The sequence below is a fragment of the Phalacrocorax aristotelis genome, chromosome 8, assembly GCF_949628215.1.
Source record: "Phalacrocorax aristotelis chromosome 8, bGulAri2.1, whole genome shotgun sequence".
Taxonomy (NCBI): Eukaryota; Metazoa; Chordata; class Aves; order Suliformes; family Phalacrocoracidae; genus Phalacrocorax; species Phalacrocorax aristotelis.
Genome location: NC_134283.1, coordinates 15,475,888 through 15,500,345, shown reverse-complemented (window position 1 = coordinate 15,500,345; position 24,458 = coordinate 15,475,888). Strand labels below are relative to the sequence as shown.

Here is a 24,458-nt window from a genome sequence, read left to right as displayed (position 1 = left end):
CCAAGGCCTTTGACATGGTCCCCCACAGTCTCCTCCTGGAGAAATTGATGTGTTATGGCCTAGGCAAGTGGTCTGTGCAGTGGGTGGGGCACTGGCTGACAGGCCGCACCCAAAGGGTGGTGATAAATAGCTCCTTTTCCAAGTGGCAACCTGTCACAAGTGGAGTCCCCCAGGGATCAATATTGGGCCCAATGTTATTCAACATCTTTATAAGTGATCTGGATAATGGCATCAAGTGTAGCCTGATGAAGTTTGCTGATGACACCAAGTTGAGTGGGGAAGTAGGCACTCCGGAAGGGAGAGCTGCTCTGCAGGAAGATCTGGATAGGCTGGAGGAGTGGGCCAGCAAGAACCTTATGTAAGATCATGCACCTGGGAAAACACAACCTGGGAGTGCAGTACAGACTGGGATCCACCTGGCTGCAGAGCAGCTCTGTGGAAAGGGACCTGGGGGTCCTGGTGGACAGGAAGCTCAACATGAGCAAACAGTGTGCTGCTGCAGCCAAGCAGGTCAACAGGATGCTGGGTTGCATCAAAAAGGGCATCGCCAGCAGAGAGAAAGAAGTCATTATCCCACTCTACTCAGCGCTTGTCAGGCCACACCTGGAGTACTGTGTACAGTTCTGGTCCCTGCTATACAAAAAGGATGTGGACAGGCTGGAAGGGGTCCAGAGAAGGGCCACCAAGATGATCAGAGGACTGGGAAGCCTGCCATATGGGGATAGGCTGGGAGAACTGGGTTTGTTCAGCCTTGAGAAAAGGAGGCTCAGAGGGGATCTCATCACCATGTACCAGTACTTAAGGGGTAGCTACAAAGAAGATGGAGAATCCCTTTTTACAAAGAATCACATGGAGAGGACAAGGGGGAACGGACACAAGTTCCTCTTGGGGAGATTCCAGTTGGACACCAGAGGGAAATTTTTCACAGTGAGGACAGTCACCATTGGAATAATCTCCCCAGGCAAGTGGTTGACTCAGCCACGTTGGACACCTTCAAGAGTCGTCTGGACAGGGTGCTGGGCCACCTTGTTTAGACTCTGCTCTTCCTAGAAAGGTTGGACTAGATGATCCCTGAGGTTCCTTCCAACCTGTGATTCTGTGATTCTGTGATTCTAGATACAGGAAAAACGCCAGATTGGAACTTTCCCTTGGTAGAATTTACCACTGAATACCAGCTGTTGAAGTCTTCTGAATTTTAGTCTAACAATAAAATACCTATTCATGAGATCTATGACAAATGGATCTCCTTTTAGACAGTCATTCCGTACCAGAAGATGACTTGGGTAGCTGGGAGAAGTGGAAGCCAGCAGTTACAGCATGAAGGGCCAGAAAGCTCTGTGATGCTAAGATAAAGGACTGTCGAGAGGAAGGTTCCCAAGCGTGAAGAGGAACATCAGACATTTTATGTTACTAGCTATATTATTAGCACTGAACTATGACATTAATTGTGTTGATCTAAGTAGGTTGCTGTTAAAAAGAATACCAGCACATAATTTCTCATTTCATGAGAATGAAGTTACACTCTATTTTTATCTAGTTTTCTTACATTAAGTTTCTGCAGGATCTCATATGTTGACTTGTTCTTCCAGTCATTAATATTTACATCAGGTTGCTGCTCAAGTTCAGAAGCATTTGGAGTACTAGACTGTCTCTTGACTTTTGAATGTTTTGGAAGATCCAACTCCTCCAAACTCTTAAATACAGGAGCCCTGAAAAATAATATATTTCTTTTCTTCATAGTTCAGAAAATATTTTAATTATCAAATACTTCATCAGTCTTATTTACACATAGCCTTACTCTTCTGTGTCAGCGATTCTTAGGAAGTCAAGTTGTTCAACAACTGCTCCAGATATTAATGTCTGAAATGACAAATTGAAAACAAATTAAAAATATGCAGAAATAGATGTAACTACATAGTTGTATTTTGATCTCAATATGTTGCTGGTGGTTTCCATTAAGAGAGTAACTTTTATCTACAGTTCCAAATATCTTCACACTTTCAGAGTATTTTTCCCCTTTGTTAAGATCCCACTTAAGGCAGCAGAAGTCTCTCAGGGATGCTGTCCTTTTGCCTGCAGTATACAGCTTAATCGAGCCATGTCCAGCCCGCCTCCCCAAAATAGGTCTGATGAAAACACATGAATCGGGATGGGCATTCCTCAGAGTCGTGCATGATACCCATGTTCTGGATCAAAATGTTTGTTGTTTCAGGGATCGCTGAAGGATGGGTAGTTTTCCTGTCAGTCTCAGTGATGTTACAGGAAAAGGCAACATAATAGTGTTTCCCACTCTAGTCATTCCTTAATCCAAGCATTCCTGCCTTATGTTTGCACATCAAATGCAGCTTACAAATACTCAGAGTATTATGTACCTGAAATTCAATGTTGCCTTTATCTGATGTAGTTATTACAATTTAGTCACTCCAAGTTTATGGGTTCCCTATTTATGTACTCCAGAGGAAACATATTGTACTACAGCATTTGAAGACTGCTTTTTAAGACTGGTTGTTTTATGGTTTTCATTAGCTAAATAAAATTGAGTGCGTAATGTGAACTTTTAAATTCCGTTTTGACTGTACACAAGCTGCAGTAAAATATTGCTCCATTACACTGTGGGATGAATGAATATTAAAAAATTTGCTTAGCGTTTATTGCTAGTGTCATTCATTCTTTGACTTGCATATCTTCTTGAATACATGACAACAAAGGAAACAGTGAAGATGAAAATCAGAAAAAGGCTACAAGGCTTCTATGCATAGATATTTTAAAATGAAATTACATTTTATATATTTTAAAAGAAAAAAGAGCATTCACCCAATTATGAGACATAACATTCTATCTCTAGGCACATTTACGCATATGTATCTAAATGATGCAGCTGAATACAATTCACAAAGATTCAATACATTACCTTGGAATAGATTAATTATTTAAGAAAACACCACGAATTAGACACATCCCTTGTTCTTGTCCCAAATCCTCCCCCATAATGAAACAAGGCTGTTTCCAATATGTGCCAACCATGTAGTAAGACAAAGATTATAGTTGAACTGATGGAGAAAGCACACCGTATTACACCAGTAAACGTGCTCATCATCAACAGCTGCCATTCATTTATAAAAAGGGTAAAAGAAAGATATAAGGGCTTTGGAAAGTTACAAAAGAGAAAGGGACATTAAGAATAACTAAGAGATGCAAGACAATTTCCATTTAACCCAAATCCGTTTTTATATCCTTAGCTTACTGCCATAACAGGAATAAAATCTTAATAACTAATATGCTGCAGCATAATTAAACATGTTGTACTGACATATGGGTAAGTTAGCACAGTGTATTTATGGATGTGTTAAGAATTTCTCACTGAAAAAAGTAGAAGGCATTCTTGTGGTGTTTTTTTACAAGATATTTCATTCAAGCTACAGGGATCAAGTATGTAACAGTACTTCATGAAGTTGTATTATAGTCCTGTTTAGCGAGCAACTCAGCCCCTCGCAGCCACTCCCTCACTCCCCCTCCGGCAGGATGGGGGAGCGAATCAGAAGGGTAAAGCTCATAGGTTGAGATAAGAACAGTGTAATAATTAAAATAAAACAACAGCAGCAACAATAATGCAATGGAAAGAAAAACACTGAGAGAGGTGAAACCCAGGGGGTGGGGGGGAATTAACCACCAAAACAGCCCACATGTGACACAGCCACCCACTGACTCAACACCACCAGTCCCTGAGTCACAACCACCCCCATGTGCCAACTGCCCTCGTTAATATACTGGTCATGGAGTCACATGGTATGGAATGAACATCCCTTTGGCCAGTTGGGGTCAGCTGTCTTGGCTGTGGCCCCACCCCTCCCAGCCTCTTGCCCATGTGGCAGAGCATTGGAAGCTGGAAAGGACCCTGATTACTACAGGCGCTACTTAGACACTGAGCCGCTGCTTAACAGCCACTACAGCATCAATGTGCCATTGACACTTCACCAGCTACAGTGAAGAGAACTAACTCTATTGCAGCCAAAACCAGCACATGCTCTCTCAGTGGCGGATCCATTGGAAGTGATTATTTCTGCACATGCTTCGACCCACTCCATCGATCTACAAAAGTTACCAGCTCTTCACCTCTGTGATATTGTTATTAACTACATATGGTTTCGCTTTGCTTTCACATCTGATCATTCTGTAGTTTAGTGTTGGAGCGTGGTTAGACACAAATTCATCAGCAGAACTGGAGCAAGGGCAATGACCAATGACAAACCTGGGAGGGCAGAACTCGCCCGTGCCGGACCTGTCATCAGTAATTCCAAAAACTGCAGCCTTGATCTGGCAGCAGAAGGCAGCCTGAGCCTGGCTAACAGCAGGCCTCCCTCTCCTCTGGCACCCCTGCTTGTGTGGTTTCTCTGCTGGCTCCAGTGGGTGCTGGTTCACAGGGAAAGGGAACATGGCTACTGCTTAGCAGAGGCCAGGCATCAGGTTGCTTAACCACATCATAACTATTTTCGATGGTAAATCATGACTGTTGATTACAGCTCAGGGCGCTCACAGCACAATTTTAACGCACCATACCTCGTACAGCTTTGGTTTTGTGAGGTTTATAAGGTACCTTAAAGCCAAGTAAACTTTTTTTGGTAGTTTTACCAAGTACTCTTATTAATGGATAACAAACCAAAGACCAATGACTGTCAACATCTTAAATACTTTTAAACTACTAATTAATTACTTTAAAAAAATCTTTCCAGAGGGTCGATGACTATGGAAGGGGAAGCTTGCCCCTGACAACTGTAACAGTGTAGTGCTTAAACTAAGGACACATTATGTAGGTTGAGAGATTTCTCACCTGATAATGTATCAGTTTAATCAAATGGAAGGCAAGAAAGTAATTGCAGTTGAATAAAAAAACCACAACAACAAACACTGTAGACAAATGGAAGGACTTCCTCGTACAGTAATGGCATTCACTATAGGAAAAGTAAATGGTAACAGGAGAGACTATATGACCTGGACACAACCGGTAGAAATACATAAATAGTTGAAAGATGACAAGGATACCTTAAACCATTATAGCTATTTAATTTACAAATGACCCAGCTCTTTTACAAATTCATTATTTTCTAGGGAACAAGAAATCATACCTGTGTCTTTGCTCTTCTCTCTTAGAAAAACAAGGCCCCTTCAGTAGGTGTAAACTAAGAATAACTAGCACATGTGTCTAAAACAGCACTTGACTCAGTAATTTTCACTTTTTAATGAAGTAACATTCCTGCTTTAAGATTAATTCAAACAGCAAAGATGTTAAAACTAGATCTTAGTTCTTGTTTAATATACGTGAAGCACCTTTTTCTCCCTTGTTGATTATGTAATCAAAATAAATCCCTCAGTGCTCGACATTGTGGATTTATCCTTTGGTGTTAATTTCACAAGGTTGCCGAACATTAAAAAAAAACCTAATCCCTTCCGAAAATCCTCTGTGAAGGTTATCACTTTCAAAAGACTCACCAAAAGAAATTAAAATAAACCCATGTTTCTTTTGAGATAAAACAAAACTACCAAATGTCTTAGGTTTTGACTCCTTAATATTATGATACGAAATAAAATACTTAGAAGTCACATGAAAAACAGAAGTAGTAAGAACACATGTACCAATACCAGGAGGTAAGAACACAACATTCAGGAAAAACATCATACCTGTACTCTGTCAACATGAACTTTCACTCCTCCAACAATTCCCTTCCTAAAGGCTGCCAACATGTCTAATATTGGATTGAATCTGCTCCCTCTGAAATTTGAAACAGAACGCCATTAGTCTTGTGATTAGGTAAACACTCCACTGCAAATGATGCTTTTATCTCTCTACCTTATATTGTCTTCACGGATAAGTACAACAAACAGTGGACGACCATGCATTTTCCAATACTGCTTAATGAACTGCAGTGCATTCTAGGTAAGAAATAATACGTTAGTCACCAAAAAAATAAAAACCCACAAGCACAACACACCTGAATGCACAGTACAAGGTATTAGAAGAGCTATCTTAGAATAACAGCACTGAAAGACCCAACAGAATAAAAAAACCTTAGCTAATAAATCACTATCAGATTTTTCCAACAAATATAAGCTGCTTTCAAGCCCTGTTACTTCACAACTTTTCTGAAAATACTCCTAGCCTATGTCTGGTAGCGACCTTACTAGGTAGCGACCTAGTAAGTACCCATGGGAGTCCAGGGCTTGAACCATAGCCCTTAGCATGACACAACCAGCGCTGCCTTCCATGCACTGCAAGCAGCTGCTCAAGCACTGGGGACTTGACAGGTAAGCCTGGCACTGATGCTTGCCTTAAAGGTAGGGAAGGAAGGCAATCTTTAATCTTTGTGCAAAGTTGAGTAATATTTCCTCCTGGTGAGGCCTTCATATAAACTCCAATATAAACTGTGAGTTTACATTAGAAGAATACAAGCTATACTGTGTTCCCCTTTTGGTCTTTGATTTTATCAAACTTCACAGTTTATTCTACTACAGACTCTCTTTTTGTCAGTTTCTCAAAGGAAAATTACAGGTATTTACCTTAATGTCATCAATCAACATCATAACATCCTGAGACATGTAGAAATCACTCAGATCAAAAATGATCGAGTAGCAAACTACAGTCTTTCCTAGTATTCGATAAATCTGTTGAGAGATAAAGCTTCCATTAGTCTTTTCTTTAAAATATTTGAAGCATTGAAGTAGCTGAATAGGAAAAAAGAAAAATTGAAACTATCAAAGTAAAAATCAATGTAGAAGAGTTGAATTAAAAAAATATTTAAGATAAAACCTACATAGCTGATTTTAGGTACTCTGTTATTAGGTATGGAGATCTAGAGGCTGTTCCAGTCAAAGCAGTCACTTCATCACCATTCAGCCTGTTTTGGCCAACTAGTGCTGTAATTGGGTGTGTAGGGAACACAAAACAGTTTAATAGTAGGCAGAGCGTGCATGTTCATAACAGCAAAAAATGTGACAAGGTCTTTAAAATGAGATACGTGCATAAAATAAAATGACACTTCAATTCTACTGAAAATCATTCAGAGTCTAAGTCAATGTTTGTTAGAAAAATATATTAATAATAAATATAAAACTAATAAAAATTTCTTGCAACAACCTTTGATGTTCCAAGACATCCTATAGGCCTGTCTGGTCTTCCAGATAATCCCAGTTTGCCATTGATTCCCAAATGGAAGTAAGCCTGTGAGAAAGAATTATGAAAACTGAGGGAAACCTAGATAGAAGCCTTCCTTACACCCCTACTGGGTCTCACCTGGAAAGCTGTGTGCACTCTGCTTTAATTAGAAAACAAGATTCATAAAATGTGACATACATCTATATAACAAAAATCAATAAAGTGAGAGGACACGGGATTTGGTTCAAAGACTAAATTTATTTCTCTTAGTAACAACAGGTACCTTTGCAGCAAAGAAAAGTCAACTATGCCATTGAAGCAAGAAACACAAGCTGCAAGAAGATACGACACATAGTCTGCTCCCTACCAGTCTGCCAGGCGCTCCAGTGCAATGCACGTCACTGCTGGCAGACTGGCACTCTGCTGTAGATCTGGTGTGACAGTTCTCCTTCCCTTTTCCTAATAATCGTTTTGTGAGAATGAAGGCTTTTCGCCTTATTCATGAAGGTGAAAACACAGTTAACACTGGTGTATGTTAAAAGAGAGGTCTCTTCATTAAGGATAAGCAAGTAAGGCTAAGGCTGCTGAGCAGGAGCCTCATGCTATGATCTGGACACATGGCTGCAGCATCAGGCTGGGACAAAGCACCAGCATCCTGCCTATCTGCAGAGCTTCAAAATTGAACTGAAACTTGTTTCCTGTATATTAGATCTTAGTTTTACCTTCTTACTCCTATTATATTTCTAGTCGATATAATTAAAATACTTTTCAAATCTTCAAATTGCTCATTGAAATAATTTTTAAAAGGATCATTTGCATTTATCATCTGGCCAATTTTGCCTCTGGAACACTTTTCTGATGTGGCTACAAAAGTAAGAGAGTAATATAGGAACTCTTTAAAGGTCTTTATTCTAATTTTAGTAAAGGCCTACAAAATTAATGTATCAACAACACAAGCAAGATGGAACTATCTCATCATTCATTGCTTGATTCTTATTTGAGTTAAATTATGTATGCCTGGTATTACTTCAACTAATAAAATCTTTGTAAGACTTGCATATTAAAGAAATAATCTCCATTTATTACAGTGTATGAGAATAAAACCACAAAAAACAACTAAGCCGTGAGCAAGACAGTATAAATGGATCAGTTAAACCAGACTGAAAGGTGTAATTTTTCCTTATTTGGGCTGTTTTCAGTAAGGAACCTGCTATTACTAGAACTTTAGGACATTCAGAATTCAGAACATTTCCCTAAGCTCAATCTCCCTTTATGTTATAGGAAGAAAATTCAGAAGCAAATGAAAGTGAACACTTGAACAAACATTACACTCAATAGCTTTTTTACTGCTGTCAGGTTGGTGCCTTCCTGATATTGCCTGTGTTTCTGCATTAATACCAAGAACTATTTAAAAAAGAAAATAAACAAGATTACCTATATTACCTGTTCATCCAGACTAAGTAACCATATTGAAGTGGTAAAGGAATGGAGACATCGAAGCATTAATGGCTTTAAATAACCCACCTATACATCATGAAACCAAAAGAATGCTGAGCCCTTTTGTAGTAAATAATGGGACTAGAAAAATGGCAGTAGATATTGTAATTTTCCACTAAAAGGACCTTCATGTTGCTAGAACATAAAACATGAAATGTTTTAGTAACAAAAAAAGAACTCCAGTAGTATTGTAATATTGTCTTTTCCCTTGAAATCTCTTTCTTTAGCTTGAGGCTTCACGTTGTTCTATAGTCTACTAAAGCAATTTAATCTTCTAGTAATAGCTTTCCATCTTGATCTGTTACGATCAAAACATCAGGTCAGATTCAGCACCAGAGTAACCGAACAAGAGAACAGTTTTGTACAAGTCCAGCTGCTTCAAGCGGGGTTTTTTTTATTAAATCACCCTTCAGTTCTGGAATATTAAGGCTGCTAATAGCAAGAAATGGCTGTGAAAGCAGACTGGACTGTTGGGTTGATTTATGAGAGTGAATCAAACTAGAATGGTCTTTCACACCATCTGTTTCTGTGTTCTTTTAGTACCAGTCTGTGCCTGGGAAGTATTCTGCTCTGTTCCTGACCTATACTTCCACTACATATATACTTTTTCCCTATATACTGCATGCATTTGTTCCACAACTGGAACTTCAGGATTGGTAAACTAAATACTTTTGTTATACTTCCCCCAGGTATTCAGAATTCATCACTCTTGTCTGAGACAATTTGTATAATGCAAAGTCAAACAACAGCTTTATGTCCCTAATCCACCATCAAACTTCAGGTGGTGAAGGACGGAATATAACTAGCACACATCCGTGACTCTGGATCAGTGTACTTGTCTGACAGTTCTGTGCAACTCATTAAGGCTTGGTTACGTACAGTGGGACTACCTTCAAGGCTTTTTCAGAGGAAGGGTCCAGGTGTATCAGAGACAGCGGTAAATAGGCACCCAGCAATCATACAGATTTTTATTAGGACTTTTGACAAGTTGTCCTACAATTACTGATCAGCGCGTTTATCAGCCTCTTACATTTAAATGTATTTCCAGTACAAAGAGCAGTAGACAGCTTGAAGCTTCAGTGTAGCTGAAGTGCTAGATGTAAAGTACTAGAAATGACTGAACAGAAAAGAGGCCATGGTAGTCCTAAGAGAATGCTGAAACAGACCAGTATGGCCTGTAGATGCCCTTCATCTTTGACTGCTCTCTTGACATGTCATTGACAGCTACCTGAACAGATGCATCTAAGCTGGCACCATCAGTGTGGCTCAGTACAGGTAAGGGCTAAAGGGCCTGCCTTTTAAGTGAAAGGATATGGGACTCCCTTAGGAGACTACTTGCCTGGATGGACAAAGGAAAACCTGAAGCCTTCGCAGAGGATGAAAGTGATTCTGAAGATTCTGAAGTAATGTTTGACTGTAGATTTTTAAATATGCTGAGTTAAAGGGGTAAACCAAAAAGGGTTTAAACACCAAACCTCCTAGATATAGTCGACCCATGGGACGTGTGAAAAAAAAGCACCACCAAAGAAGACTGCATAATGCCTGTTACAGGGGCTGTGCTATGAAATTCTAAGATGGTTTATGCTTACTGCCTTAATCCATTTCTTTGACTATTGCTCTTTTGCTTGTTTGTCCATCAAGTTTCACTTAGTCTACTGTACTATTACTATGATTAAGATTTTATTATTCATTCATTATTCTTTTGAAAGTGGCTCAGGTAATAAGCCTCATCAGATAACAGAATGTCTGGGCTTCAGTGTTTCACTGAAAGCTCTAACTAGGCCTGTATAACTGACCAGTGTCAGCATATCTTGCAACTGAATTAGAATAACACAAAAAGGTAGATAACAAGCTTACGGAGATACAAGTCTTAATAGCTTGATATAAATTCCTGTTGTTGCAAAAGAAATTTACAGATAGATAAGTAATATTAAATGCAGAACTCCTTACTTTGACAAGTTCTTTCTGAGCCCATATCTGAATTGGTTCTACCTGCTGGGGTGTCTGAGTTTGGATTCCGTATGTGTTCAGAAAAACTTGTAGGCTACGAATGAAATAATGACAAATTTAATGACAAATCACAGGACAGTCTTAGTTTTAACAGTTATCTTGGCAGCAGACACACGAGTAGCAGTACTAGATTCTACAGTTTCTTGAATACCTTTAGCAAATTTAGGATGTCTATTGTTCAACTCTTCCTTAATACATACATTCCTAAGAAAAGTAAATACATACCGCTGACTTTCTGCTATCAGGGCCACATGTACAACCAAATCATTTTCTAAAGGGCCCTAGAAAATAACAAAAAATTATTTATTAGCATTGCTAACAAAATATTTTGTTAGATATAGCATGAATGGGGACAATGTCTATTTAAACAACTCATGAATATGACAGACATCCCTGTCTGCACTGCTTTTTCTTACTGTGTAAACAAATTGAAAGACCAACACAGGACTAAAACTTGTAAATCTCAAAACTACAGAAAGACTGACCTATCAATAATATTTTGCATGATACATTTTGGAGAATTACTAATAAATAGGTTTCTGGTAATCTTTTCCACTGTTTGTTTTGTTTGTTGGGGTTTTGTTTGTCTGTTTGTTTAATTTTGTTTTTTAAATTATTTTAAATAAAAAATAGAAAAACATTTTGCTTCCTACAAAAATTTCGAATTTATACAACCAATTTATATGGCTGATATAGCATAATGTTTTGATATGCATTTTTGCAAAGAGTGAAATAACTCATCTATTTGGGCAACCGATAATATTAACTTTAAAATAATGAACTGATGATTTCAACCCTTTACTCTGAAATATTTTGATTGGACAGATACTCTTCACATATGAAAGATATGTCACATCTTACAGGAGATAACAGCATTTCCTTGCATTGTTTATAACACAGATACTTCATGTTTGAAATAAATACTAGTATTAAATATCAGGAAATCAAGCAAATAGGAATGAACTCAGCATGCTGGGTGAAGTCATTGACGTGACTCCCTGGGTCCTGAAATGGCAATTCACCATTCTTTTCACTGGCAGCATGCACTCCTAGCTAAAACATGAGATGTCCCAGTTATTCCTTGTTCATTTCTTCTCTGGCATTCAATGACTGTACCATCACGAGAAATAAAAGCAGCATACATTTGCATTCCTAAAATGTTTTTTGTCTACTTTTGCCTAGAAAGTACCAGAATGTGAATGACAAAAGTTAAATACATTTTCTATAATTTGCTTATATACAAATACAGTGTTTTCCGTGAAGATAGAAGGACAGACGTATCAATTCAGAACAAAGAGTTCAGAGTGACCGCTTGCTTGTTTGGGCATCTGTGAGCCTTGCTAGCAAGCTAAATCTTACAGATTTACAGAAGAAATTCTTGATAACATTTTCCCAAAAGTCTATCAGCACTGTTTCCGCTAAAAATTTTGCATTTTTTGCCCCATGAAGTAAAAGCTTGTGATCCAAGTACATGCACAAAGAAACAAGATTAAGAAGTCAGAAGTCCAAGTGGCATTAGAAGATTTTCCTCCTCAGAGTAAGTTGATCATGCTATTGATTGCACTTATACAAACAGTAAGAAATCTCAAACCAATTCTCTACCATAATCAATGCATCACGTTTATAAAACAAAAAGCAAAGACACACCCCTCCACAGAAAATGAGAGCACCCCCTCCAAGATTGTATTGATTTATAGACAGCCTGTGACCAAACTTGGGGAGCGGTCTTCAAGTTAAGGGTCAACTTAATTATTGATGTACAAATGACAAACTGAGTCGGACTGTGTACCCACAGACTGTAAGCAATACATAAATCTCTGTAAGCTGCGTCTCCATCAAGGTGTGCCTCCCATGCACAGAGGTATCCAGTAGCAGGACTCATTTATAGCAGCCAATAACATGGGCCATAACTAAGCAAATGCATCTGCAGCACAACTGGTACGACACAAAATCTGTGTGAAAAATAGCTAGACTTTGAAAAGGTATTGTGGAAAAATATAACTAAAATTTCTGTATGACGATTGCTGTAACATTAAACAAAGTTACTTTCATCATCATTTAATGTGTCAAGGCCTGGAGAATCACAAGTAGTGGTCTAGAAAAACATAGATTAAAATAGCATATACAATACTAATGAAAAAGTTGCCACTTTTCAATAATGATCATGATATATAGCATTTGCTATAAATAAAAACAACAGTGGAAAAAGCATTAAACTCCTAAATGTTCTGCTAAATAAATCCTATTGTTGTTACAAGTTCCATTTTAATAGTTTCGATTTCACTTTTGCCTAATAATGCCAGCTAAGGTGTTGTTCACACAACCATCACCATCTCCCCAAGACACTGCAGCAGACCCTCCCCCCCCAGCTCCACCCTTCTGCCTTGTAGTTTAACACCAGATAGTGGGCAGAAGGATCTGTTTCAACTATATTTGCTGCATGCTGTACAGATGATAAATATACCTCAGGGTTCTCAGAAGACTAAGATAGACAGATTAGGTGTTCCTCCTCTCAAAAAAAAAATCATAGTTTATAACAAGGTTATATACCATCTGAGGCAGGATAAAGGGAAAAATCCCTGACTCCATTGCTGGCACGAGCGGAGAAAGCAGCTCAGCATTAGTTTTTTGCTGCACTGGACAGATGCTCTCTCTATATGCCTTTCTGCACACATTCCCAGGAAGTGTCAGAACTCTAAAAAAAATCCATTCATTTTGAACATGTGAGAAAGCGGGCACAATGTTCAGGACCACTAATTAAAATGGTACCCACTGGGCTTTCCAAGCATATGGAGCGAGATGAGGAAACCAGAAATAGCATACAAAAGAAGAAATTGTACTTAACTCAAGTAGTCCACCTTCCTGCTACAAAACTACAGCTGAATTGTTACAGAACACATCTGCTTCTGGAAGCATCTAAATGCTGCTGAACAGTTTATGACCAATGCCACTAACACACCAGACTTTTTAAATGAAATACAGTATGGATACACATGGACCCTAAGTTCTACAGTAACATCAAGCAATTTTAGAATTGTGTTAACTGTGGTAAACAACTGTATTAAGAGAAAGGAAGCACGAGTATGCTTATAATTAACATTGCAAAACAAATCATCCAACAGGGTACATGACTTTAAACCATCAAAACTGACATGCTCTAACTCTAAACACAATTCAGGTAGCTGAGAATCTTACTATATCTCAGTCTGCCTGCGCTTAGTAATTTTAGATCCTTTTTCATGTTCTCTGCTTCCCTGAAAATAAAAATATAAGCAGCCTATAATTTTAACTATTCTCTTCCCAATATCCTCGATGGGCATTAGCCTTAATTTCCAGTACTTAAATGAGGTCCTCACAAATGATTACTAACTCTACAAAGCAAAACATTAAAAGAGTACAGGCATCACATGCGGTCAGAGCATTTAATTATTGCTACCCTATACATATATTACAAGTTAACCCAGAAGATTAATTAACCTTACTTTAACAGTTCAGTAAGATTATATATTTTTTAATATGAAATTAAATATAAGACAGAAATAAATCAGCTTACACATGTTCCAGTACAATACAAAACAAAACCAGAAAGTCCTCCCCTCATTTCTCAAATATTACTGCCACCGCACATGCCCTCCTACACACTAGAGTCTCCCAAAACAGAATCTAACAACCCAAACTGTGCTATAAACACAATATCTCCTGGATACAGACGCAGTAAAAAGGAATAATAAAATAAGCTCTCCTAAGGAATCCAGCTCAAAAGAGTTATCCCCACTGAAACAACATGCCCTGCATTATTGTCTTTTGATAAAGTAAAGGGAGCATGGATGATTCAGTTTTCTTTTTAACTCATGAACAGGATTTAACCTGAAACACTACTGACCATTTGGCACTACAAAGCAAACCATTAGTGCAAAGGAGAGCTGCTCTGATTGCTGTTAGACTTCATGGTGTTTTGGAACACAGACTAAAACTAGCAGAGAGAATCCTGCTCCAGCGCCACACTGGCGTTTCTGCAAGAGGGAGCATATGGAGACCTCTTCCTGAAAGTAGAAAGATAAGTTATTGGTGCATTAAATTAGGAAAGAAAACACTTCCTTGTAACTATAAACAGAGGAAATTAACATTTTAGTATAAGTGGCCAACTATACGTCTCATCTGATCCCACTGTTTTCTACAACAGATGAGATTGCCCTCTTTTATCAGATTTTCTAGGTTGAGTGATGCATTCACAGCTGTAGTTATAGAGCAGTTTATATATATAGTTTTCACAGCTATTTTGCCTTTGTAGGTCTGTATTACCTTACTTTCCTTTAACTATTTCTAGAATATTCTTCACCAGTGCTTCAAAACTATAAAACTAAGGTTGGAATATTTTAAATTCTTCTCATTGCTTGCTTCAACCTACACAATTATGTGGGTATCAGACATAATTTTGTAGTGGCACCAAAGGCACAAATAAACTAAATCAATCACATTTTTCACTGGCAAATAATTACAGAGATTATAGTCAATGCAATCAAAATATGAAAATATACTTACATGGAAAACGCATTATGCAATATTTCCTCAACAAAAGGCTTCCAATAAAAATTTTAAAAAGCCACCTTTTTGGTGTATCACCTTCCAAAACATTGTACCTCAATAAAATTTATATATATAAGCATCTGAAATTTTTACGTATCCTTGTTTAATTCCTTACAGGAATGAAATTTAAGAAAAGTAGAAATACTTTTCTGTTCAATTTAATTGAATAGTTCTTTAGCTATACAGAAAAGAGAAGATATCATTGAAGAGAAGAAACTACTTTTGATTTCAGAAGACATAATGAAGATGTGTTCTTATTTTATATTTTAGCCATTTTCCTAGCACTTTAAGGCAAGTCCTAAATACTGATTTTGCATAGATTAGCGCAATTAGATAAAATGGCATAATCAAATATTCGTAGACTGTTTAAACAAATTTAAAATGTGGATTAAAAAAGTCAAGGTCAAGATTCTCAGCCGGAACTTGAAGTTTTGTGACTGTAACTGCAAGACCTTTGCTGATAAAGCATGCCTCACTCACATTAATACATTGGGTACATTGGGTGGGGTAGAGTTGATTTTCTTCACAGCAGCTAGGATGGGGTTATACTTTGGATTTGTGCTGAAGAGAGTGTTGATAACACAGGGGTGTTTTTATTCCTGCTGAGCAGTGCTTACACAGAGTCAAGGCCTCTTCTGCCTCTCACCCCACCCCACCAGCAAATGGGCTGGGGGTGCACAAGGAGTTGGGAGGGGACACAGCTGGGACAGCTGACCCCAACTGACCCAAGGGATATTCCACACCATATGGCATCATGCTCAGCATATAAAGCTGGAGGAAGAAGAAGGAAGGGGCATGTGTTCAGAATTGTGGCATTTTGTCTTCCCAAGTAACAGTTACACGTGATGGAGCCCTGCTTTCCTGGAGCTGGCTGAACACCCACCTGCCTATGGGAAGCAGTGCATGAATTCCTTGTTTAGCTTTGCTTATGTGTGCAGCTTTTGCTTTATCTATTAAACTGCCTTTATCTCAACCCATGTGTTTTCTCACTTTTACTCTTCTGATTCTCTCCCCCATACAACTGGAGGGGAGTGAGTAAGTGGCTGGGTGGGGCCTGGTAGCTGGCTGGAGCTAAACCACGACACACATCTATGCATCTGCTTTTCATTCTTTAACCGTCTCTTAATGATGACCCATTTGAACTAACATCTGTTATCAACAAACATATTTTTATAAATATAAAATATAAAATATAAAAATATATATTATAAAAATATATTGTTTATAAATATATTGTTTACCCTAATACTAATGTATTACTTATGTAATTTGTATTATACATAAATACTTATGTACTTACTAATGTAATAGTAAAACCACCAAAAACACAGCATCACCTGTATCAGTACAAACAGTTCCAATGAAATTCCACAACCACCTGGTTAGCCCTGCAGGGACACTAACCATTCTGGTCACAACTTCTACATTGCTGCTTAGAGGCTGCCAGAGTCATCTATAATTCCTGCTAATTCAGAAGTGCCTCTCTTTCTTCTAAGCCACACTGAGAAGCACATCAGTATCTTGGATAGTTTTTCCATTTACATATCAAAGAAAAGCACTACAGTCATCTACAGCAAAGAAATAGCACCACTGGGAAGAACAAAGGTATAAGCAGACCTAGGCAATCCCAGAGCTGCTTTTCTTTCTTCATTCATTTACTGCTCCACTTTTATGGCACTGAACAACAGACAATCCATCTCACAACCACTTGCATACAAAAGGACGTGCACAACTACAGGAATTGCTGACCATATTGATCTAAGTCAGATTTCTATCAAGATTTTTAAGTTTAAGAAAAAGAATAATCTTATCCTCTCTTGATTTCTAGCTTTCAAATATAAAATTAGTCTTGTTCATCAGAATACACTCAAGGATCACCCTGGGAAGGGCTTCTCATTCTCTTATCCTGACAACAACAAAAACATCACTGATCCCCAACACAGAAAATTCCTGGTGAAGTGTTAGCAGATGCAAGCAGCTAAAATTAACAAGCATCAGCTCCACCAAGTTGCCTGAGAAGAGCACAGTTGGTCTTTCAAATAATTCTAGCGTAGACAACTGTTGAGCGCTGAAAGAAAAGGAGGACTGTATAAGCACTTGAGAATGACAAACATGTCTGATCTCCCTTTTCCCAGTGACAAAGCTTTTTTCTCTTGCATCATTTGCAGATAAAGCAAAACATCAAACTGTAGCTAATTAAGTTTATTTCAATTCTTTCTGCACTGCTCAGCTTTCAGAGCCCTTATTATATTGCTGAATTTTACTGGATAACTGCATTTTACTAAGTTCTTTATTGACCCACAAATGAGAAAATAAATTATTATTGCATTATTTATTATCTCTTTTGGGAAGCTCTCAGCACAGAGGCTATTTCTCTCTGAAGATGTGGAAAATCCCTATCTTATAAAGTGTACCCCCCAAAACCAGTGATTTTAGAAGAAACCATCACCTTCTTCAAAGGGTTCACCTGTGGCATATTAAAAGTTATTGGTTCCAAGAATCAAAAAAAATATTGGTGGGCTGCATGCGACACTGACTCGGTATCGGCTTCTTCTAATGGCACTTCTAAAAGGGCGGGTGACATCAGCAACTTACAATTTCTGTAGCACTCATAATGCCATGATTTAAAAACAAAGAAAATGGGAACAAATGAAGTCACTGAGTTTTCATGATCTCATATTAACACGGCAGAAGTGCTGCACTGTGAACAATTAAAGTCTCATTATGAATTAGTCACCACCTAGGTACTTGGATTAAATTGGTAACAGGAAAGAGGAGGGAACAGTTTTTAAGCAGCATTTGGATAGAACAAGAAAAACACAGTTCACTTCTGATCTTGGAATAAATCTTAAGGTAAATCCTTCATATTTTATGCTTCAATAACAAATTCACAGTGGTGAACAGGGAACTTTCCAAATATATATTCCTTACACCAAGAAATAAAAAGGCCGAAAAACCATCTCTTAGCTACACATTTCCAATTCTTACCTCTTTAATAAATGAAGTCCCCTACGTACAGATCATGTTTCTATCTTTTTATCCTATCTATCTGCTGTGGTTTTCAATGACAATGTTTCAAGTGCACCCTATCCCTGGGCACTCATTCCTGCTATGCATTTAAGCCAAGTACAGGAGTGCATGTATATACCATGCACACCAGAGAAGAATCTCATCCTTGTACGTCTTTGGAGCTCTAAATAAAAAAAAAATTAATACACTGAAGTGGTAATTAATTTGAAGGAATAAAAAAGCAGGCTAATTCTTGCCTTCCTGACGTAAGTCAAAGGAACGTACCTATTAGCAGCTATTTAAACTTACATTTTATGTACAATTTTGATTGCACCACTTCATTTGAAGGCAAACATGCACCACTTCCCCAAAACTGCAGATGTTATAATCTTCCTTTGAAAAGTAATCCTCCGCCAACTAAGAAAATGTACATACATTTAATATTTTCCTACACTTTAACTGTAATATTAGAAAACCATACTAACGAATAGATGACAATTCCTTCAGTAAAAATATTTTAATACTAAGCTTATGCTTACCTGATTTGAAAATCTCATGCTAACATTCCGCTGATCTTGTGGAGGTATATAACGTCCGATGGGGTCGATATCTTTAGGACTTACTAATTTTTCAGCTGAAAGTATAGGATAATAAAAATACAGAATGACTTGAGTACTTCCTGCAGCTTTTGTGAAGGTGGCATGCAAACATGTTTTCTGTAGTAATTTCTGCTGCTATAATCTGTGTTTTAGATCAATTATTTACAAAAGGACATTGTACAAAATTATATGAATTTTAAAACTAATAACTCAAGCATCATTCTTGCTACAGCTAATTATAATACTGTAGTATATAAAACCAATCCTTTATTTTTTCACTGAGATGTGTTAAAAGAATGTATGCAGGCAACAGACTCCACAACACAGAAGTCACATAAAAAGCCCTCTATCCACAACCATGGAATTATTCTATAGCTTTAACTAGAAACTCAATGTTTACCGTCAAAAATTGTTTAGCTTTGAAGAAAAGCAGACAGACTCTATCTCAAGGTAATCACACGACTATAATACCAAAAGGGACAAGGGATATCAAAGGTATCTCTCAAGCCAATATCTCAAGAAGAAATTGTAAAAAAAACCATTTAAATGTATTTGAAACCTAGCAGTTTTTTTCTGGTGGGGGATGACGACCCAAACATAAAATTCCATTATTCTAACCTTTTCCTTAAGGTCCCCAGTAAAAGTACATTATGTCCTTCAAATAAGCATTCTCCTATCAAAATCTCATTTTGACATGAAACTGTCCAATCTTTATTTAATTTCTGCTACACAGAAGGTCACAGTGCATGTTCATTTCTCCTATATGTAAGTCAACAATTTTGCACATATTCTTAAAAAGCTCTACCCTAGGAAATCAGCTATTAATCTGAAAGAGAAATAGCTCATTACTCCATCAGCTTAATTCAGCTACAACAGAAAACTAACACTGTCTTGATAAGAAAAATGTTTCTGAATTCAAGACTGTGTAGTAAATTAAGGCAGCAGTTCATAAACTGAAAAGCTGGCCCAAGCTTAACAGTGTTAGGAAAGATCAAGAGGGCAGAATAGATGGTGGTGCAGTGGAAAGAAAGCGCATGGGCAGCCAATGAAGGACATAGGCTGGGCAGTTCACCGAGTAAGCCCAGAAGGAGCCAGCTGCTGCTGCTAGGATCTATTCCAGACACCATCAGCCACTAGGTACTGTGACCATCTCCTGTCCTCAGCCTTCTGCTGAGAGAGTGCAGCTTGGTTCCTGCCATGAAAGGACCCTGTTCCGCTGCTCTGCACTGCTCCTGCTGAGTCACGATCCAAATACAGGTGGTTATGTTAAAAAACAAAACAACAAAAAAAGCACAAAGCTAGAGTATGAAAAATTACCACAGGCAATTTATTAATATACTGACACAAGTTACCAAAATACGTTTTTAAGGAAAACAGTCACCAAAGCTCCAGTCCACACAGTCAGACCTCTTGTGCTGGCTAAAGGCATGGAAGTTACTGCAATCATTTGTAGTACTGCTAATGCTATAGAATTGATTCACCAAATGACTGCAAGATCAAAGGACTCTGCCTTATAGTTCTTAAAAACAAGAGTGTTTTCCAGAACAGGTGTTGTATTTCCACATGTTTTACACTGCTCAGTAATTAAAATATGTAGTCAAAATAATTTTGTATTTAAAACAACTACACCAATAGACTAATATAAAATTTAAGCTAACTTTCAATATTTACAATTTTAGAAAATTATTGATTTTGAAGAATCTCAGTGAATATTCATCACCATTACTGCAAATACAAGTGTATCAGAACCCAAGTGCAGGGTTTTCCTTGTTAGCTCATCATTTACTTCAGCAAAAGCTGATGACATTTAATCCACTTTGTCTATGCTCTAAAAAATATTGCTAAAAACTCTTAACTTAGTTCTAGGCAGAGCAGGATATAAAAATTATAAGGAAAAAGCACAGGAAAGATAAAAAAGATACTACATGCAAGTCTAAACTGACTGAATTTTCAGATGCATAAAACAGCTGAACACCTGGCACCCCTTTCCCTTGCTCTAAAATGGGGACCCTAGCATAAACGCTTTACAAACCTCCTCAAACACAGCAAGAAAGAAATTACATTAAAAGCTGCATCACCATCTGCGAAATGCATGCTTTTCTTCATAAACAATTTTTTAAGTTACATAAGCATGTGGTGACTTCCAGCAGCGGTAGGCAGACATTTTCATTGCCTCTGTTGTTCAGAGCCTTTGTAAGCAGGATCAGAAGTTTAACTCCACTACTTCGGTTTGCCCCTCAGTGGGAGGCAGCAAGATGTTTAAAAATTGACTCAGTTTCATGTTGCTGCATTTAGAAAAATTTGGACCGCAACAGGCAGACGCTAAGCTCACAGACAGCAGAAAAATCTACAAAGGTTATACTGTATACTCGCCTACACAACAGAAGCAAGGTGGCTGAGCAAATACAAATTAATTGCTACCCTTGAGGCAGCACAACTATTTCTGGAATGGATGATGAAATGGGAAATTTGTACCTTCCCAGAAATCAAAGTGTTTGGAGTCAGACTTCCACTTAATTAACAACCACCAATGAGCGAAGTAATGCACACAAAGACTTTCACTAAGGACATGATTGTTATTCAGGTAGGTTTTAACCCAGAAAGGAGCAAAATTAAATGGAGTTCCTGATATAACAATCACTGGGGAATAGATTTAGTTTTTCAATAAAATTTCCAGAACCTATTTGCAAAGATGATGAGCGAAAAGGAAAAAAAATATTTTTAAAAAAGGGAGGGAGGAATGAAAAGGAGTGAATACAGTGGAGAGAATGTTTGGAAACGGCTATTAATGGCAACGTTTCAGAAAGAGATTCAGCACAATTATTTAAAAATAAAAAGTGTAAGAATGTTCAGCAAAGAATTGAAGCAAACCAGAAGAAAGTTACGTTACTCAAACACCATTTAGCAATCAATAAATAAAATTTATTTAACCAGTGTTCTGCAGGTATAGAAATACACAAATATTAATACACGATGTATACTAGCAGAATTACTACACTATTCCTGCACACACACTTGAGGATTACTTGGCTAATACTAAGAGGTGAAATTAAGATTTTGTCATTAAAGGTGAGATTGCCTGTGTTTACTTTCCAGTGTTGGCTAAAAAAGGAATTATGCAAGGAATACAGTGAAACCAAGCAGGTGGAGCACCAGACGGACTCTGTTCTTCCATACCTAAAGATACAACCACTGTTCTTGCCAAGTCTTGAATTTTTAAACTCCCCTTCAATCTTTCTCATTTTTACTACTGACAGCCTGTTTCCTTTTATAGTGTTCACAGAAAAAAAGTTTTTAGAACTCAGTCTACTGATTATCAGGTAAATGCTGAGCATGTTAAAGTAACGTAATATATCTTTCTCCTAAAAGAAATACTAAGAAAAAAAGTCTTAACTGTTAAGACTTTCCTGGCTTAACAACTGGTTTTGTATTAGCCTTTGAATACTCTCAAGTGAGACCGAGAGTTCATTTGTGACTGAAATTCACCATATCAACCTTCAATGGCCAAACTTTGAAATGCACTTTCCAGTGCCTATCTAGTCTCTTCTGTTTTAAAGGGTAAAAATAACACAGACTGAAGAAGGCATTAACTTTATTTGAGACTACAACTATTCAAAATTCAAACTTGTCTTGCTTAAACCAGTAAATAATTTGAATTAAGTGCTATAGATCACTTACAAACATCACTGCACAGGTGCAGCTGATACAGTTAATCCAGAAAGTGTCATGTTAATATATTTTGTCATGAAGCAAAGGAAATAAAAGGGAAAGCCAGGAAAAGAAACAGCAAAAAAGGAAATCACGTTTAGAAGATTTTCAGTACTCTATAAAATACTCAAGTAAGCTTTACAGTATGCAGCATAAAATTTTAACATAAAGAATAAAAAGCAATTTTTGCCTATCATCACACATGTACCAAAGCAGAGGACATACATGCCACCCACAGTCCATTCAAAAACTCAAGCCAATGTGTTGGTTCAGATTCAAGAAAAACATTAACAAGATAAATACCATTTACTGCTTATGAGCCAAAACCTGCTATAATTTCCTCAGCCTCTTACCCAGGAGTTTTGCAATGATGTAAACTGCCTGTCCCCACAAGAAAAACTTTCCATCACGTCCATTGTTGCTAGGAAACCGTTTCTGACTGCCAGGGCTCTTCTTTTCCAGTTCAACAAAATCAGCTGGCACATAGTAATACTTGGGTACAACAGGACACCCTATGGAATTTTAAAATAAGTACAGTAAGGATGTAAATGCCACTTACATTATTATTTGACTGTAGTCCCCTAATAAAGCTGAAGTGGATTCAAAACAGCATAAATTACACCCTAGCAAAAATTTCATTGAACAGAAAGACTGTTGTCATTGACTGTTATCTCTCAAAATCACAATCAGTGTAGGAAACCCAGGGCAATATTAAACTATTTTATTTTTCACCAAACATTTCCACAGAATTTCTTCCCAGAACATACATATTATTTGTGTGTGCAAAAAGGAAGAAAAAAAATACTTTTCACCTAAAGCAAACACAGTACTGATAACAAGCCATCACCAAAAGAAATGAAAGCTGCAGAGTGAAACACCTGGGATGTTTTGCCTCAAATTTAACATCAACTCAGTATCAGTAAAAGCTTGGCCAGAAGGTGTAAAAGACTTAATTAAATGAAAATTGTAATTTTTTGCAAGTATGCAAAACCATGTTAAAACCAGAAATTTAATTTTGAAAAATCATGAAACAAAATGGCATAATTTCTTCATTGGAAGATAGCATATCTTGTGTCTAGAATTATGCTACAGTTATTACTGATCATTGTAGATTAATAACCTTTATTTCAACACTTTAAGTGGATGAGAATCAGGAGTTCAGAAACATACTTAGAAATGATTGACCTAATTATATGCAATATAGAAGCATATTAATATGCTTTCTGCAAAATTAAACTTCACCTTACTATGGTTTTAATTTTGCATTTATTTGGATAAAGAACAGGTGATAAATAGAATAAAGTTGCAGTGTTTGACTATCTGCTGAGATAAAAAAATTTACTGGCAAGAAGCTGAGAAAAACTGAAAAGCAGGCGTTATTAGAGATAGACCATTCAAATGATTGAGGCATCAAAACGCACAGAGAAATTTTAAGATGAGACATCCATGATGCCATTCAACAAGAGGAACCACAAGATTAATTTAGTGTCCATGGAACTTCACATAATCATTAATAATCAGAAAAACAGCAGTGATCAGCAAGATCAGAAAATTTGCTATGTAATGAAAATTTGGTAAGGAAATGTTTGTATTTCTTACAGAAACCAGTTCACTTCAACAAGCATTCTAAGTCTAAAGAACAAGTCAGACTAAAGTATTCTACACCTATTGTGTAGCTCTACCACAGATGCCAAGAACAAGTGGCTAAAGATGCTGAGTTTTAAAACTGGATTGTCAGTATATTGAAGCTTGTTCTGTTCTCAGGCCATTTCTTTTCCTCCCACTCAAACTTATAATTTTTTTTTTTTAAACTGAACTTTGGATGGCTGTGCCTGTAGGCCAGCGATATCCTTGCGTGCAGTTCCACCAAAAATCTGGAGTGCACTATGTAAGTAAGAGAA

At 37.4% G+C, this 24,458-nt stretch overlaps 1 protein-coding gene across 20 annotated transcripts in view; it reads right to left on the bottom strand.

Annotated features, from left to right (window-relative positions):
* Positions 1-24,458, bottom strand: part of PHKB (phosphorylase kinase regulatory subunit beta) — a 93,249-nt gene that overhangs the window by 20,759 nt on the left and 48,032 nt on the right. For 11 of the 20 annotated variants that reach the window (XM_075101530.1, XM_075101515.1, XM_075101514.1 and 8 more), the window contains 10 exons: positions 22,911-23,069; positions 18,790-18,884; positions 10,880-10,935; positions 10,595-10,688; positions 7,130-7,213; positions 6,553-6,657; positions 5,846-5,928; positions 5,677-5,767; positions 1,799-1,860; positions 1,547-1,727 (listed from right to left, as the gene is read on the bottom strand). In XM_075101530.1, coding sequence (XP_074957631.1) covers positions 1,547-1,727; positions 1,799-1,860; positions 5,677-5,767; positions 5,846-5,928; positions 6,553-6,657; positions 7,130-7,213; positions 10,595-10,688; positions 10,880-10,935; positions 18,790-18,884; positions 22,911-23,069 — 1,010 coding nt within the window. The remainder of the gene's footprint in view (positions 1-1,546; positions 1,728-1,798; positions 1,861-5,676; positions 5,768-5,845; positions 5,929-6,552; positions 6,658-7,129; positions 7,214-10,594; positions 10,689-10,879; positions 10,936-18,789; positions 18,885-22,910; positions 23,070-24,458) is intronic. The other 9 variants (XM_075101517.1, XM_075101516.1, XM_075101529.1 and 6 more) reach the window with 3 other exon arrangements.